Source organism: Rhinatrema bivittatum, chromosome 2, assembly GCF_901001135.1.
Source record: "Rhinatrema bivittatum chromosome 2, aRhiBiv1.1, whole genome shotgun sequence".
Classification (NCBI taxonomy): Eukaryota; Metazoa; Chordata; class Amphibia; order Gymnophiona; family Rhinatrematidae; genus Rhinatrema; species Rhinatrema bivittatum.
Window position 1 is genome coordinate 487864766 of NC_042616.1, and position 19243 is coordinate 487884008.

A 19243-nucleotide genomic window follows, 5' to 3' on the forward strand; every position below is an offset into this window, starting at 1 on the left:
ATGATCTCAAATAAGGCTTTCACTGTCTGATATGCTAGCTCAAAATAAAAGTGCCTTCTGGAAAGGATTCTCACATAGGACTTTTATGTAATGTTCAATTAATTTAGTTTACAGTCTAAACTTTTAGAAACAGTTTCTGAAAATGTTATTTCATTGAAATCAGAAAAAAAGTACATTTCCTCTCCCTTCTCAAAGTCAACTTTTCTTTGACATTATTGGTTTCATCTATTATCTAGCCAAACAAACATTTGATGTTAAGTTACATGTTTCCTTTATTAAGCTAACGTGGCTGCGTCTCTATTTTCAGATTATGAAATTGTCTTTCCACTCTCTCTAACACACAAGACTGCACAGATTGTGGGATAATAGACAAAAGCAGACCAAAGTGTCATGTCAGATGATATTCACCCTAAAATAAATCTTGCTGATTTTCTCTAGTGTTTAAATATGGGAACTCCAAGGAATGTGGCTGGTAGTAAATTGTGATTTTGCCAACCCATAATTAGACAGTTTTCTCTACAATCTCTATATTTCTACATGTTTTATGAAATAAACAAGTGCTTAAGTCTTTGGTTTGTCTCTGTCTGTCCATCCATCTGTCTGTAACACTAGCATCACAAGCAAGGATAAGCAGCAGGCAGGCTAACCAACAGTACAGTGCACTCTGGTACCCCGCGTTTGGATGCGCGTTTTCGACGTGCTAGCTCTACCCCTTATTCAGTAAGGAGTAATAGCGCGTCGAAAACGCATGTCCAACCCCCCCGAAACTAATAGCGCCCGCAACATGCAAATGCATGTTGATGGCCCTATTAGTTATTCCCACGCGATACAGAAAGTAAAATGCGCAGCCAAGCTGCACATTTTACTTTCAGAAATTAGCGCCTACCCAAAAGTAGGCATTAATTTCTGCCGGCGCCGGGGAAGTGCACAGAAAAGAGTAAAAACTGCTTTTCTGTGCACCCTCCGACTTAATATAATGGCGATATTAAGTCGGAGGTCCTAAAAGTTTAAAATAATTTAATTAATTAATTAATTAATTTAAAATCGGCCCCCAGCTTGAAAACCGGACGCTCATTTTTGCCAGCATCCAGTTTCCGAACCCATGGCTGTCAGCGGGTTTGAGAACCGATGCTGGCAAAATTGAGCGTCGGCTGTCAAACTCACTGAAAGCCTTCGCTTCTGTCAAAAAAGAGGCGCCAGGAATGCACTAGAGTCACTAGGCCTCTTTTTGCCGCGGGTCCTAATTTGCATGTTTGTTCCCCCTGAATCGCGTGCACAGGAGAGCGGGCACTCGCCCACTCTCCCGCGACCTTTACTGTATTGGCCTACAAGTGAGAACGTAAGTGCAGATGGAGGATGGAGGGATGGGGAAATGCCACAGCAGCATTTTGGTGGCAGGAGCATGTCTACTTCATTCTTAACCTTTCAAAATATATTTTATAAAGAAATATCTTCATGATCATTTAGGGAGTAATTTTCAAAGCCATTTACACAATTTTATGTAAGAAAATGGCAGTTCTAAAATGACCTGGGCTCAGTGCACATAAAAGTGCATAACTAGTCTGGTTTCACACGTACTTTCTTATGCACCAAAGAGGCATTCTTGGAGGGGAGAGCACAATCAGCCCTAATGTGCAGACTTTATTTTAAAAAGTATACAAGTAAATGTGCCTGCATAAATTACATCCTCTGAAGAGGAGTCATTTTACGTGAGGTAAGATGTGTGCATACTTGGCCAATTACCTGAGGACTCTGAAAACCATCTTGTGTGTGTAGGTGTGTTTGGAAAATACAAAGCAGATGCAGACTTTACAACTATGCAGGCTGTTTTGAAAATTACTTTTTTTAATAGAATGTGTTTGCATAATCTAGCCAGAACATACAATATATGTTGTTTTAGGAATTCTCTAGGCATCTTATATCTATGGGCATGTATACATGTGCATTCTATAATCTCCTAACATCTCGAAAAACTCCATCCAAGAACAGAGTGCGCTATAAAAGTGAGGCCGGTATAGTTTGTGATGCAGTATCTGGTGGAAGAAAAGAGCAGTACTTGGTATTTTAAATGTTTCCATAGTCCGTGCTGGAATGCATTCTTAGGGTAATCAGGGCTTACACCTCCTCTGCTCATGCTATGTATGACTTTTGAAGGGCATTACTTGTTTTGTAATGTCACTGGCATCCTCAGCCTACTGCTTAATGCAGATGAGAAACAAGTCCAAATTGAGTAAATTATTGTAACATGTTACAAGATAATTGCTTCTAATCCAGGTAGAGATAATGGTACTTTTCTAATTCATGTTGAAACCTGCAGTGGTGTAAATATTTGTCCTTTTCATACGATTGGGATGTGCGCCCAGTATACAGGAACAGCTAAAAATAATGCAGCTTGGGGAATATTTTGTCTAAGCAAATACAGTTTGTCAACATAGTAACACAGTAAATGGCATCAGATACAGACCAAAATGACCCATCCAGTCTGCCCTGTTGAGATTTGACCTCTGTAGGTAGATGCACATTAAAAGGTGAATTTTAAAAGCACATGCACACACACAAGTAGCACATATTTGCGTAAATGCTAATTTATAAATTTCAAATATACATGCGCAAGTAATGGTGCACGAATTTGTTCGTATAAAAAAAAGAGGTGGGCTAAGTGCGGGCTGGGGTGTTCCAGGGTGGGGCCGACATTTACATGTATAAGTTGCTATTTTATAACCTGAAAAAGCGACGCACATACTGCTGTTACCTGTACAAATTTACACCTGCTAATTATCTGGTATAAATCAGATTAAAAATCTTTATAGCCAAATACTAACTGGCTGAAGAGTCTGGGTAAACTTGGGGGAGTTCAGGCTGAAGAATCGGGGGGGGGGGGGGGGGGGGGGTCTTGATGACCTAGAGATAGACTGGACAAACTGGTGGACTAACTGTAAAACTGGAAACATCCTTCACGCACACGTTATAAAATTTGATAGTTTATATGCATAAAAGCAGACAAGTGCCAAGAAACATATTACATTTCCTTGTGTAAATAATTAAAATGTGATGCTACTTAGTTGGAAAAATGAAAACCTGTCCAGCTATGTTTAAAATACCTGCCGCGTATTTTTAAAAACATGAACACATTGGGTAGATTTAGGTGTATTTTATAGGGTGTGCATGCATGATATAAAACACGTGCGCATGAGCGTACGTATCCATATAGCTGCGTATATGGGCGCGCTCATGCATAGTTTAAAGTTATCCTCTAAGAGGATAGTTTTATAACATTGCATTTAGAGCATTCCCCCCACCTGAGCTGGCACTTGAGCCCAGGGCCCTGGGTACTCTAAAGCACTGCACTTAGCCCCTGCACCACACAGCTGGGCCTCCTATTTCATGGCTCTTTTGGGAACCTTATTGTACCAATGGGGATGCCTGTAAAAAAGTACATGCACGTTTTATCCTCAATTTTCAAAGCAGACTTGCATGCAAAAGTCCGCTTTGAAAATTTGCCAGTATTAACGGAAACCAACGCTACATCTGCACACCCATTTACAGCTGCTCGTTAGGTGTAAATCCGTACGAGTAGATTTAAGTGCATACATTCAAAAATCAAAAGCAAGCATGTAAATGCTATCCCTACCCAAATTCCGCCGCCACCACCCAGAATGCCTCTTTGCTGTGCACGGAAAATTGTGTGTGGAATCGCTTCTACACAAACTTTTATATACACAACCACCACTACCACCACCACCCCTCCCTCACAGACAATTTTCAAAAGCTCACGTACGCGCACAAAGTCACATTTTGGGCACAGAAAAGCTTTTCAAAATTCAGCTCATAAATCCCCATATACAAACCAACGCAAACTCCCCTTCCCTCATGTCTTACCCAACCTCTGCCCTCCATATCCATCCCCAACATGCCTAAAATCTAGTTACAGTGCTGGCCTCCAACACCCTCACTGGTTGGCCATTTCAGAACTTGCCATCTTCAATTTTGATTCTTTCAAGACCAATACTTAAGCCAGCACCCAGGACTCCTTCAACAAACTGCTATAAACCCAAACAGGGCAAAAAGAGGAGAAAATAGCCATATTTTACTTTCCTCCTGGACATTTGATTAGAATCAGGTGAATTTTCAAAAGGTTACTCGCACAGTCGGGGTGGTTGGCTGGGAGGGAAGGGGGAAAAGGGGGTGGCTGACTGGGTGGAGGGATGGCTGAGGAGTATGGGAAAGAGGGGGATGGAAAGCTGAGTGTTGAGACTGTTGGGTATGAGGAAGGGTTGAAAGAGAGGGAGACTGCTGTAGCAAGAGTGGGGGATTGAGAGACTGCTGGGTCAGGGTGGCTGGGGGGATAAGAAAAGGAAAGGAAGAATATTGGGGACAGGGTGGGATGACAGATGTGGGGGAGGGGCTGCTTGCTGCTGACAGCATGCTTGTGGGTTGGCGGGGTGGGGTGAGGCAAGGGGAGTGGGAGGATGATCTATAAGGTTTTCTTCCACATAGAGACAGAATGTGGAAACAGTCCCAGTAAATCAGACCCTAAAGAAGCTGCAGCAGACCATGGAGGGGAACCCCCCAAAAAACCTAGGAGCCAGTGGCTGAGAGCTTTCTTGACCTCCTTCCACCCCCCTCCCTTCATCTATTTAACTTCAGTGGGGTACAATGGGGAGGCTGCAAGAGCTCTCAGTCATTGGCTCTTAATTTTTGGGCTTGTCCCTGGATCCAAAGAAAAATTTTCAAGGCCTGCATTATAATGTAAATATTGAAAAAGAAAAACAATTAGCGATCATAAACAGCTCACTGTGGCCTCCTTTCCTCTGTTAATGTAAAAATGCCCCATCACAGGAGAAAAATAAGTGGCAGTAGTAATAAAAATCTGCTATATTTTGTAGAAGCTCTACCACATAAGGTGCTCTCTGGTCCTTGCAATCTGGTGCTCACATTGTTTTCAGTGAGTATACCCCTGGCCATATCTACTTCCACTTACAAATTGTACTACGATATGACACATTGCATCTCCTCTAATCCAAACTCTGGAATTCCTCTTGTTAACAACATGATTGCTGTTTCAGTCACTAGTATTTACCTGTTTTATATATTTTTGGTATGTATGGTTTCCTCCTTGGATAATGCATACATGTCACAGGGTGTGTGGGACATACAAAGCCATATATATAATGGCCCACTAAAAATCAAATCAACTAGAGAAAATATGGATCACCTGCTTTCCACTGCTTCTGACCATGGGAACTTCTGCCTAATGAATCCGAAACCCTCTATGACGGAGTTCAATCTATTGCTCCCTATTTCACCAGAATGAGCGAGGGGAAAGGGATGCTAATTAATTGTTACTTTCATCAGCACAATGGCTGCTCTTTCCTTGACTGAAGTATGGGGAGACATTCACACTTACCAATTGTACGAACAAAGCTGGCATTTGTAGGGCCTCTCACGCGTGTGAGTCCTAAAGTGCCTACGAAGAGAGCTCGAATCAATTGAGGCGTAAGAACAGATCTCACATTTGAAAGGCTTCTCACCTAGAAAAATATAGCAATCATAAAAAAATCACCACATGTAGTGCTATTCTATTTTATAGAAACACAGAATCATAGAAATGATGGCAGAAGACGACCAAATGGCCCATCCAGTCTGCCCAGCAAGCTTTCACACTTATTTTCTCATACTTATCTGTTACTCTGACCGCTGAGGTCAGGGCCCTTATTGGTAACTTTTTGGTTCTAATTACCTTCCACTCCCGCCATTGATGTAGAGAGCAGTACTGGTGCTGCATCAATGTGAAGTACCAAGCCTAAATGGTTAGGGGTAGTAACCACCGCAATAAGCAAGCTACTTATCTTCCGTGCTGTTCTTTTCCTGGTTTATGTTGTGTAGCTCATTTTATTGCACAGAACTCATCCCTTTCTAGGCTTCCTACACATTCATGAGGATGTCATGCTGGATTCATAAACTAACAAAAGGAAGAGAGCAGCAGCATAATGTGACAAAATCTCTGCTGCGTCTGTTTTGCATTTTAAAACTAAAAATGATCCATCAGAATGACAATATCACAAAAGTAAAAATATTTCCATTATTTAACTCTACCTACAACCAACATTTTGGTTCTCTATCGACCTGTTATCACAATTAAAATAGAATTTACAAGCAATTAATAAAACATTTTCCTGCTAGTGCCACAATGTGGTGACATCATGATTTTCATAATGTCATGCATAACTTCTTTTCATCTGCTTATAAAACAATGATGGTGGGGCCCGTTGGATGGTTAAGTAGCAAGCGCTATGGGCCTGTGATGTGGAGGACATGGATTCTGCTCCCTGGGTTGGCCATGATTGGGGATGCTGTGGAGGTAGCCTCCTGGGAAAGGAGTCACAAGCCATCAATGCAACAGTGACACCTAGTGGCTGGAGTTAGGACTCCTGACTGCAGAGTGTTGGAAGGAGCCCTGTGTTATCACCCCCGGCTAAGACTGTTGCTACAATGACCTGGCTATGTGGACGGGAGTGGGGAGGGGAGTTTCAATAAACAAATAAAGGAAAGAAACTAGGGTTAGATGAGAGCGAAGTGTCATAGCTGCATGGCTCAGTGGAGGCCAGTTCCAACTGAGCTGGACACCCATAGAAGCAGGAAGAAAACTAATGGGCCAAAAAAGAAGAAGAAAAAGAAAACCACAATGTTAACTGTGTTTTACCTTTTACAAAATGATTCTACAATACGTAATGTTCATGAAAATACATTAGAAACACTACTACTCTTGTAAGAAAGCAATTTGTAATAAAAGTCAAGACCTAACATATTAAGTGTGATTGTTAAATGCCTCACATTCTTATAAAATATAGTACGCTGCTCAACTTTTCTTCATGCGTGTCCCAGACAATTAAGAAACCAATGCATATAGCATATGGCAAATCACAGTAACAGTCTGCAGATATTTAGACTTTAAAATATCCAAACAACTTAGGTAAAGTTCATCAACTAACTCCAAACTCCAGTTTGGAATACAGAATTAAGTGTAGCTGGTTTCTTATTCTAACATTTTATGCATATTAGCCACACATTTATTTATTTAAAAGCTTTTCTATACCGTCGCTCAGTGGTGAACCATCACAACGGTTTACATATAGGCACGAAATAGGTTTGGTCGGTTTCTAAGTTATCCATAGGGTGCCAATATTATACGGTTACACAGATCAATAATATAATCTAAATGATAAGTGGATTGGGGTTACTATTCGTCTGATTAATGAGATAATCATATGTGAATACTGTTTCAATTTAATATTTAATAATGATTAAAATAATAAAATCAGTTCAGTTTTTTACAGGTGACATTCGGCTGAATATTTTGATGTTATTCAGCGTCCTCACTGTGAAATGCTTTTTTGTAGAGCCAGGTTTTTAGGCTTTTTTTTTTAAGTTTCAGTTCTTTCATTAGTCTTAGCTCAAGTGGTAATGTGTTCCATAGCAATGGCCCTGCTAAGGATAGTGCTCTCTCTCTAACCTGTGTCAACTTTGCCGTTTTGACTGAGGGTATGGCTAGCCCTGCCTAAGAGGGGCACAGTATGGTCCTGAATTCCTCCAATCTATGAACAATTTACAGGAGAGCTCATCAGCAACATACATTAATCACATTAAATCACCTACCTGCCTCTTTGCAATAGAGAACAGCACACACAAAAATCTGAATAAATATATTACAATGAAAAATAAAGCACACTCATTTATTACTCCAAAGGTATCTTTTCAATTCTTTTTCTTTCCATATCACAGCCTTTTTTCAGAGCTACCCCAGATTTTCCACATTTTTATTTCCTCTCTCCTTTCTGTTTAGCCCAGCCATTGCAACAACAATTCACTGGCTGCAATACATGGAACGTGGTTCCATCTAGAATTAGGTACAAGTGCGTACTTGAACACAAGAACATAAGATATGCCACAGTGGGGCAGACCAAGGCCCATCAAGCCCAATATCCTGTCTCGAACAGTGGCCAATCCAAGTCAAACTTATCTGGCAAATACTCAAATATTAAATAAATCTCATGCTACTATTGCTGGCAACAAGCAGTGGCTATTCCCTATTGATTAACAGCAGTTTATGGACTTCTCCAAGAACTTAACCAACCCTTTTTTAAACCCAGCTACTCTAGCTGCCTTAACCACATCCTCTGGCAATGAATTCCATAGCTTAATTGTGCGTTGAGTGAAAAAGAATTTTCTCTGATTTGTTTTAAATGTTTTACTTGCTAACTTCATGGAGTGCCCCCTAGTCCTTGTATTATATAAATAACCATTTAACATTTCCCCTTTCAAGTCCTTTCATGATTTTGTAGTCCTCTATCATATCCCCCCCCCTCAGCCATCTCTTCTAGAAGCTGAACAGCCCTAATCTCTTTAGCATTTCCTCAAAAGGGAGCCGTTCCATGACCTTTATTCATTTTGGTCATATTTCTCTGTACTTTTTCCAGTACAACTATATCTTTTTTAAGAAGTAGTGACCAGAATTGCACACAGTATTCAAGGTGTGTTCTAATCATTGAGCGATGCAGATGCATTATGACATCTTCCGTTTTATTTGCCATTCTCTTCTTAATAATTCCCAATATTCTGTTTGTTTTTTTGACTGCCACAGCACACTGAACTGATTTCAATATGTTATCCACTATGATGCCCAGATCTTTTTCCTGGGTGGTAACTCCTAAAATGGAACCTAACATTGTGTAATTATAGCATGGGTTATTTTTCCCTATATGCATCACATTGCACTTATGGACATTAAATTTCATCTGACATATGGATGCTCAATCCTCCAGTCTCACATGGTCCTCCTGCAATTTATCACAATCCGCTTGTGATTTAAATACTCTGAATAATTTTGTGTCATCTGCAAATTTGATCACCTCACTCATCATATCCCTTTCCAGATTATTTATAAATATATTAAAAAGCACCAGTGTAACTACAGATCCCTGAGGTACACCACTGTTCACCTTTTTCTACTGTGAAAACAGACCATTTAATCCTACTCTCTGTTTCCTTTTTTTCAACCAATTTGCAATCCACAAAAGAACATCGCCTCCTATCTCATGACTTTTTAGGTTTTTTAGAAGCCTTTTATGAGGGAAAATCCAAATACACCACATCTACCGGTTCACTTTTATCCAAATACTTATTCATTCCTTCAAAAAAATGGAGAAGATTTGTGGGCCAAGACCTCCCTTGAGTAAATTCATGCTGGCGGTGTCCCATTAAATGTCTATCTAAATATTCTGTGATTTTATTCTTTATAATAGTTTCCATGATTTTTCCCAGCATTGAAGTCAGGCTCACCAGTCTATAGTTTCCCAGATCACCTCTGGAGCCCTTTTTATATATCAGGGTTATATTGGCCACCTTCAAGTCTTCAGGTTACAAATTACTTGCAACAGTTCTGAAATTTCAGTTTTTAGTTCCTTCAGAACCCTAGGATGCATACCATCCGGTCCAGGTGATTTGCTACTCTTTAGTTTGTCAATCTGGCCTACTACATCTTCCAGGTTCACCGTGATTTGGGTCAGTTCATCTGAATCGTTACCCTTGAAAACAGTCTCCAAAACTGTCTCCCCAACATCTTCCTCAACACCAAAGCAAAGAATTCATTTAGCCTTTCCGCAATAGCCTCATCTTCCCTAAGAGCTGCTTTAAACTCTCAATCATCTAAATGTCCAACTGACTCCCTCACAGGCTTCCTGCTTCGGATATATTTTAAAAAGTTTTTTATTATGAGTTTTTGCCTCTACGGCCAACTTATTTTCAAATTCTCTTTTAGCCTGTCTTATCAATGTTTTGCATTTAACTTGCCAATGCTTATGCTTTTACCTATTTTCTTCAAATGGATTCTTCTTTCAATTTTTAAAGGAAGATCTTTTGGGTAAAAGAGCCTTTTTCACCTCACCTTTTAACCATACTGGCAATCGCTTGGCCTTCCCTTCCACCTTTTTTAATGCGTGAAATACATCTGGACTGCGCTTCTAAAAAGGTATATTTTTAACAATGTCCAACCCTGTTGTACTCTCTTAACCTATGTAGCTACACCTTTCAGTTTTTTTTTCTCATTTTATCAAAGTTTCCCTGTTGAAAATGTAGTGCTAGAGACATGGTCCCTTCCAGTCATTAATTCAAATTTGATCATAACATGATCTCTCACCAAATCCTGCGCTCCACTAAGAATTAGATCTAAAATAGCTCTCTCTTTCAATCGGTACCTGAACCAACTGTTCCATAAAGCTGAACCACCCTCTAGGTGTTGCTGTTCAGGGATGGCTGGGGCTTCCTTCATTCTAGGGGCTGTGCATGCTGCTCCTTCAGTACTCTCGGCCTCTACTTGATTGAGGGGCATGTGCTGGATCTATGCCTTGAACCTGGGTCTCCTGCAAAACAGTACAGTCTGGCCCAGTTTGTAGGTTTTTAAAAAAACTAAGGTGGCAGCTTTTAAACAGGTGCACAGGCACAAGTGCGCGTGTTCGTCAGCCCGTGCCGAGGGACATGGCCATTTTATAACATATTTGCTTATATGCGAATGTTATAAAACAGCCTGTACATGTGCACATGCAGGTGCAATTTTAAGTGGACACCCACCTGTGCGTGCAAATGCCACTTTTTAACCGCATAAATGGGGGGATTTTGAAATACACGCACGCTGACACCATTAGCAGTTTTCCCAGTTCATTCCTAGTTCGCCCAGTTAAGGGATAGGACTTCCAAATCCCCCTAATTTAATAGTCTCCCTTCTCCCCTGTTAGCCCCGATTCTTATAATCCCACTAAATTTCTCTTTATTTTATTACTTACACGTTCTCTATAGCAGAAGTAAAGTTATGCTGTACAGGACCCCGGTGTGTGCTTGCGCGCATAAGTGTTTATGTAATAATTTCAAGTTGAAATTCAAGAACACTCATGCCCTCACGCCCCTTTTTGGAACGTTTCAATTGTGCACAAAGCAGAAAATATGTGCGTACTTGGACAGCTTTTAAAATTCATTTGGCACGCATTAGCCCAACTTGTGCGCATATCTCCTGGTTTTGGCAAGCGACAAGCTTTTAAAATTCACTTTTAAGAATGGAAACGTGCATCGCTTTTGAAAAAAGAAATACCAAATTTTTGCTTCAAATTGTACAAGTCAGTCTGCAGGGAGCGGGGACGGTTTGTATTATTTTGAAGCTGCCTGAAAAGTATATTTCACGGTTCATCTTCTGGATTCCCCAAATTGATCTCGTGAGCTGCTTGATATTGTTCGGAACCTATTAAGAAAATCTAATTTAAGCAATGCCTCCTGAAACACAGACTTGAGGATTTTGCCAACTACTATACTGTCAAAATAGCAGATTTTCACTCTACTTTTACTTCATACACCGATTGAAATTCCCCATCTTTAGACATCTCCATTCCAATAATCTGGAATAAATTCCAGACGGTTATATCTGCTGAGGGTAGCAAGATGTTGCCTTACTTAAGATCAGTCTTTTACCCTTTGGATCCATGTCCCTTTTGGGTTCTTCATAGCTTGAAACATACTATATATTCACTGTTATTCTGACCAAGTTGATCAAAATTTCACTTTCAAAGGTGTTCTGCCCGATTCTCTCAAGATAGCGCTTGTCCACTCTGTTTTTAACTATCTTGTATTTAAAAAGCCTATAGGGAACTATTTCCTTTGTTTTAGGTGCCTTGAACTTTGTGTTTCTTCATACTGCTCCTTCCTTTTCTTGGTACTGGCATGATGTTATCAGCTGCCGTGCCGCCAAAATGTGCCCATATAACATTGGGGCCTGTGGCACGCAGCCATTGACATGCTGCTGAAGCTATGCACCAAAGGGATGCACTTCTAGGTTTGATTTTAGGAGAAGAAGTAGAATCTCTGTATTTTCCTCCTTTACTTTCCTTCTTGGACCATAAATGGATAAGAAGAGGAAAGGAACAGTTAGGTCAGGGCTTAACTGGTGGGGGGCTGGCCTGGAACAGAGTTCCACTACTTCCTCCTATTCCATAGGGTAGAGGACGGGGTGTGTGTGATTCTGAAGACGACACTGCACAGCAAAGAACAGACACAAAAAGGAGCTGAATGAGCCAAAGTTTGAAATTTGTAAGTGGAAGTGACAATCATTAAGGTTTCAACACTGGCACTGATGATTGGCCCTATTGCTCACAAGTTTTAAATGTGTGTTAATTCAACACTTTTTTGTTTCTGCTACTCAAGCCTTAATTTCTGGCAGAAAGTGTGAGTTGGTGTGTCAGAGACAGTGGGCTTGGCATTTTTAATGCAGCCTCAAGTGATATTTCCATCTCGTTCAGCCCTGATGCTCATACTTCTCCAGCTGTTGGAGTTGAGACAAGCGGTTAGTTTGTGGGCAGTGGGTTTTTATCCAAAGTAATATTAGATCCCTTTTTCAGTAATGGGAAAACTGATGTTGGCAGGTGTTTTAAATGAGGCCTTATGTGGTACCTCAGGCCCTACCATAGATCTCCCCCTTAAACCTCCATTAATAATTCTAGAGACACTTTGGTCAACTTTAACTGGGCTTGGAAAACCTTTATCATAAAAGATGGATATGGTTTGTCTAGTTTTGGAGAACTACAAAATCTGGTTTCTTCTCATAGTCAGATGCTTACATCTTTTGAAGGTGAATTTACTGAAACAGAGACACAAATTAAAGATGTAAATATCTGTGATTCTATGTTAATTGAACATAAAGATTGGACTCATCGACAACTGGAGAATTTTGATTATACTAGGAGGTTAAACTTGAGATCTGTATTTTCCTAAAGCTTGTTTGATATCGCCTTTGGATATGCTGAGAAAAGTTTTTTTGAAATTCTGAAGGTTCCAACTGAGTCTCCCCCCCCCCCCCCCCGATATCCAAGGCTTATTATATCCCAGCTGAGGAAGATAGAAAAGGGATTGAAGATACATCCAAAAATGGCAGATGAAATTTAATGTGGATAAGTGCAAGGTGATGCATATAGGGAAAAATAACCCATGCTATAATTACACAATGCTGGGTTCCATATTAGGTGCTACAACCCAAGAAGGAGATCTAGATGTCATAGTGGATAACACATTGAAATCGTCGGTACAGTGTGTTGCAGCAGTCAAAAAAGCAAACAGAATGTTGGGAATTATTAGAAAGGGAATGGTGAATAAAACGGAAAATGTCATGATGCCTCTGTATCGCTCCATGGTGAGACCGCACCTTGAATACTGTGTACAATTCTGGTCGCCGCATCTCAGAAAAGATGTAGTTGCGATGGAGAGGGTACAGAGAAGGGCTACCAAAATGATAAGGGGAATGGAACAACTCCCCTGTGAGAAAGACTAAAGAGGTTAGGACTTTTCAGCTTGGAGAAGAGACGACTGAGGGAGGATATGATAGAGGTGTTTAAAATCATGAGAGGTCTAGAACGGGTAGATGTGAATCGGTTATTTACTCTTTCGGATAGTAGAAAAACTAGGGGGCACTCCATGAAGTTAGCATGGGGCACATTTAAAACTAATCGGAGAAAGTTCTTTTTTACTCAACGCACAATTAAACTCTGGAATTTGTTGCCAGAGGCTGTGGTTAGTGCAGTTAGTATAGCTGTGTTTAAAAAAGGATTGGATAAGTTCTTGGAGGAGAAGTCCATTACCTGCTATTAAGTTCACTTAGAGAATAGCCACTGCCATTAGCAATGGTAACATGGAATAGACTTAGTTTTGGGGTACTTGCCAGGTTCTTATGGCCTGGATTGGCCACTGTTGGAAACAGGATGCTGGGCTTGATGGACCCTTGGTCTGACCCAGTATGGCATTTTCTTATGTTCTTATGTTCTTAACACAGCATCCGATAGCCTAGATTTTTAAATTATTTTAATTTTTAAAGTGCTTTCCGAGTCAGGTCCTGCCTGTCTTAGATCAGTTATTAGGCTATATAGACCTTAGTGTTCTCTCAGATCTGCTTCTCAGATTCTATTACAGAAGCCATCTGTAAGGCAAGTATGACATGCAGCATCTAAGAAACAATTTGGAGTGTCAGATCCAGGTTTTTGGAACTTATTACCTGACATTTTGAAGTCTGAAAATTCTATGTTCCGATTCTGTAAACTCTTAAAGGCATAATTTGATGGAAATTGTTTGACATTTAATTCTGTATTGTGACTCTCTTGGTAGAGCTTTTAGCTTGTTTTATTTATTTACATCATTTACATGCAGCTGTTTTATATGTAGTTGGTAGGAGGTGTAAAGTATAGTTGTTCAATGGGAAGCTTAAAGGTCTAGGCAGGAATAGTAGTTTTTCAAAGAGTTGATATCTGAGTTGTTGTAGGAACCGTACTATGCAATTTTGGTTGTTTTTTGATTTGCAGCTTGAATATTTGTTCTTCTTTGGGGGGGTTTTTTTACTGCTTGCTTTTATTTTTTAGTTTGATTTTGCATTTTGTGTATATTTTTTAATTGGATGATTTTATTATGTATGTTTACTTATAAACCAACTAGAATAGTAGATAGTGAAGATTATACATTTTTAAAATAAATACATAGATTTAACTGCTTTTCTCCAAGATTCTCAATCTGGAATTGCAGTTAGAATTACCCTATTGGTAGCATATGCTCTGGAACATGATAAGAAATGGACTTTGAAGCTGTTTTTCCACTGTAAAAATGAAGGTGAGTTTTAAAAGAGCTGCATGTGTAAAAATAAGCACATGCACGCACAAACAGCACATATCCACACAAATGTTATTTTATAAACCTCAAACATACATACGCAAGCAATTGTGCATGAATACATTTTCTCATATAAAAAAAGGGGTAAGCAAGGGGTTGGCCAAGGCTGATCCCCAACATTTATGAGTACAAGGTGCTATTTTATAACCTGTAAAAGCAATGCACATACTGCTGTGACCTGTGCATATTTTCACCTATTAATTATTTGCTGTAAGTCAGAATACAATTCTTTATAGCCAAATACTGACTGGGTGAGGGGTCTGGATAGGGGGGACTTGATGACTTAGAGATAGACTAGGAGAACCAGTGGACTAATTGGTAAAATTGGTAATTTTCTTCACACTATTAAATTGGAAAACTGACATGGGTAAAAACCGATATATGCTAAGGAAAATATGCGAGTCACAGTTCCTCGTGTAAATGATTAAAATAAGAAGCACAAATACTTGTGCATAATAGATATCCACCACTAATTTGACTTAAAAAGCACTACTTAGCTGGATAAGTAAGATAGTCGGATAAGTTTTCACATGCTAGTTATCTGTCTGCCTATCTTACATATCCATCCAAGTAGCGCTTTTCTTTTCTCATCCAGATATCTTACTTACTGGATCATTTGTCATTTTGCATTAGGGCCCTAACTGGCGTTAAATGGCTGTAATGCATGTGATAAAATAGCACAACACGCGTTAATATGCAAATTTTGCATTTAGTATGCAAGTGGGAGGAGTTAATGGAAATGAGTGTCGCCTAGCACAGAATATGGTTGTTGTGTTTGTGGCATTGTGGACCCTTGGTCGCAATGGAGATGATGCCGCCCACGGGGAGGAGTTCCATGGGGAACCACTGCGATAGGCTGACACAGTTAGTAGACACAGTATGGATAGAGACTTTATTGTACTGCTATAGATAGATGGTGAAAGCAGGAAGGTAAGGCACTGATCCACGAAATGCCAGTACGTTCAACAGGCTCAGAAGTGTAGTCTCACCCAGGTGTTCATGATAGGCGGGAGCCCGCAGTGCGGGTAACGCCGCGGCTGGTGGGTGGAGTTGGAGTGCCGGATCGTAGAGGTACTCACAGGATGAAGGTGTCTTCCTGGTGGTAGAATGGTGAGACCGAAGGTCCGTGGTGCAGGATATAAGGTAGATAGGCCCTCGAGGAGCGAGTACCCAATGTCCAATATCCTGAAAGGTAGAATAGAGAAAAGACTGCCAAGGAGCGCTTGTCTTAGTTAGTGAGGAACCTCGAAAGGAAAGTTGGAAGCGAGAGACCCCCGAGGAGCGAGTGTCTAGAGCTTCTTACAGGAGTGAGGCCCTTAGTGTGGAAGCGGCGTCTAAGCGTGCAGCTTAGAGCAGGCAGAGTAGCGAAGCGAAGTCTTTGCTAACTCAAGGTGGTAGCGGAGGCTAGATATACCCGGAAGTACTGACGTCATGCGGTGGGGCCGACCCCGAGGTTCCCGCCATGATGTGTATTTGAGCGTAAGATGTGCACGCTCGCGCCCTAGAGGCCACGGGAGTGAGCATGGTGGATGGGTGACGCCCATGCTGATTTGAGAACGCCGAGGCCCTCAGTACCTGAGGCAGCCATCTTGCCCAAACAGAAAGGGGAGAAAACGAGGTAAGGCAGAGCGGTCGCAGCCGTCTGCGACAAACGGACACAACATTGGTACAGTAATGCAGCATTTAAAGTCACCTTGCACTACCAGAGATAATGACGAGAGAGAGAGAGAGAGAGAGAGACACATACACTCTATATAGAGTCAATATGACATGCTATATGTACTACTGTAAAAGGGGACACTTAACTCAGGGTGAGTTTGGAGGGTGGTGGTTTTACAAATAAACTCCTCTTTTTGGTACCTTTCATCAAGTCAAATGATAGAAATTCTTCAGTGAATTCACATTTGCAGTTAATTCCTCTGATTGTGTATCTAAAACACACCCCCAAACCCACTGAGTTGAAACTGTCCCCTCTTACAGTGGTACATATATAGTATGTCATGTTAACTCTGTACAGTCTCTATCTCTCTTTCTCACATATCTAAACAAAAAATAGCGCACCATGTGATGCGAAGACATATCGTGAGGTGCGAAAATGCATGACGCTTTGTGGAAATTACCTATGCGATGAGGGAACTAGGAAATCAGCCTAACCAAGCCCATTTTTTGTCATCACTTAGCCGGAGATACATCGTGTATTTTTTAATATCTGAACTTGTTGTTGGGTAGATTTTTGTGTATTTTATATAGTGTACGGGCATGATATATGCATGCATCCATATAGCTGCATATATGTGCTCGTGTATGTTTTAAAGTTATCCTCCTTGTGTTTTTGGGTCATGAAGTATCTGTTTTTTCTGATGTTGTGAGAGTCACCCAACATCAGGAAAAATGTATTCTGGTGTGGTAGTGCTTTGAAGCTATATAGAATATTAACAGACATGTCAAGCCCCTCCTATCAGTCTGCTCGCTATGATCTACTATGCAACAGTTTTCCACCATTTAAGAGTTCTCTTATTTCCTAGGCTAATGCTGAATCCTCAAATTAAGTCAGTTCTGAAACTTTTCTACAAACTTTGTTTAATCTGTAGGCTCAAGTATGTCCCACCTAGGAATGATTTCTTTGTCATATTTGTTTAGATAATAACAAATATATATTTTATGATCCCATTCAACTTGAGGGATTTCTATAGAATAGTAAAATGCCCATTGCAAGTTAATTTCGGGAGGCAATTTCGATAGTTGTTGAGTATTAGCATATTGTTATGTTTTCTTGGATTATTCCCTGAATTTGTTTCCTTTTGGTATCCCTCCAATGCTTGTGGTTTATTTTTGGGAATAATACACTTAAGAATGTTTTGTGTGTGTGTGTGGTGGGGGGGGGGGGTTTAATGTATGTTTTACCTATGGTCTGTTCTCATATTCTAACCCAATGTTTCCTATCAAATTCTGTTTTGACTTTATTTTATCAATTTAAATAAATAATAATAATAAAAAGTCTACTTTACCTACTTCTGTTCCAGCTAGTTAACCAATTTGAACCTTCCCACCTTAATAATGTTGTATCATGGTGCTTATTTCCTAGATGAAAACAGAATTCTTGACCCTTATCAGTGTGGAGTTCGCTGGGAAAATGACAATGAAACATTATTAGTTTCTGTGTTCGACTCCTTGTTGGATGAACTGGACAATGGGGACACTATTTTCCTGGTGCTGTTGGATGTGTCTGCTACCTTCAATATTTTAAAACATTGCATAGTGCTTTATAGGCTTTGCTGCTTTGGAGTGGGGGATAGTGTTTTGCACTGGTTCAGCTCTTTTTGGCAGGACTTAGAAACAACAAGTGAGGATCAGGTAGCACAGTTCCTCATGGAAGCCTATTACTTCTGGAGTACCTCAGGTTTTCAGAACATATTTACAACCTTTTGGGCCTCTAAGAGCATTGTTTGGCATAAATTACAGAACACATGCCAATGACATCCAATTATTTTTGCCTGTAGGCAACTGCCCACCATTCCACTCTGAACTGACAACTTGTATCCAAGCAGTGGATTTGTGAATAACATCAGAATGAGCTACCACTAAATGTTCAGAAAACTGAAGCCTGCTGAGTAAGTTGTTCATCTCCCCCAATGACATTCTCATTTAAAAATGAATAACTTTGAGCTCGTTAGTATACAACTGGGGTGGAGCAACAGGTATGGATTGATTAGTGCAGGCAATAGATAAAGACTTCAAGTCAGTTTAACTCTATGTCACTGAGCCAGAACTTATTATAGCAAATTTATTAATCCAGCAAGTATCACATGCCTGTTTTTCTAACAGCACAAGATTTGCTGAGTATAAGGAAAAATAAGACAATGGACTGGTCTTGTTTTTATATACAATATCTTTTTTTTACATCAGTCAGTAGAAGGATGTGAGCTGTTTGAGTTTGACAATGAAGTGGAAATCTCTTTCAGATAGATATCTGGAACAGTGGTTCTCAATCTTTTTCCAGTCATGTCACATCTGATGCTCACGTGTGTGACACACCGCTCACAACAATCCACTGCTAAACTGAAAAAAGCCTCAATATTACTTTTATTTTTAAGACTGACACAAGAGAAATAATATTTTTGTACAAGCTGCATTCTCTGTCCCCCGCGGGGCCATCAACCTTTTTTCTTCTGCTGTCACTTTCAGGCCTAACAGGGGAAGACAGAATCAGTTATCACTAGCCCGGAAAAGAAAGAAAATTGTCTTTTCTTACTGGGCTTCAGCAGTAATAGAGGACCAGAGCTGAGTGAAGAAGTCTGCCTTATGAACTGTATAGCCCTGTGCACCCTCCCCTCCCCACACAATTAAAAATTATGCATTTATATTTTATATGAAAAATGATATTAAAAGTACAGTCTGAGATAAATATCATTTACAACAATATGTATATTATATTTGCATGCACTGTTGTAGTGCCAACCAGAAAACCTTGCAAAAAAGTTTTTAAAAAAAAGGACAC

The 19243-nt window shown here is 40.1% G+C and overlaps 1 protein-coding gene across 5 annotated transcripts in view; it reads right to left on the reverse strand.

Moving 5' to 3' along the window:
• LOC115085038 (gastrula zinc finger protein XlCGF26.1-like) overlaps positions 1 to 19243 on the reverse strand; it is a 122833-nt gene that overhangs the window by 12531 nt on the left and 91059 nt on the right. For 2 of the 5 annotated variants that reach the window (XM_029590556.1, XM_029590557.1), the window contains one exon: positions 5408 to 5531. The exons of 1 other annotated variant lie outside the window; for it this stretch is intronic. In XM_029590556.1, the coding sequence (XP_029446416.1) occupies positions 5408 to 5531 (124 nt within the window). Of the gene's footprint in view, positions 1 to 5407; positions 5532 to 18499; positions 18933 to 19243 lie in introns of those variants that run through there. 2 more of the 5 variants (XM_029590558.1, XM_029590561.1) reach the window with 2 other exon arrangements.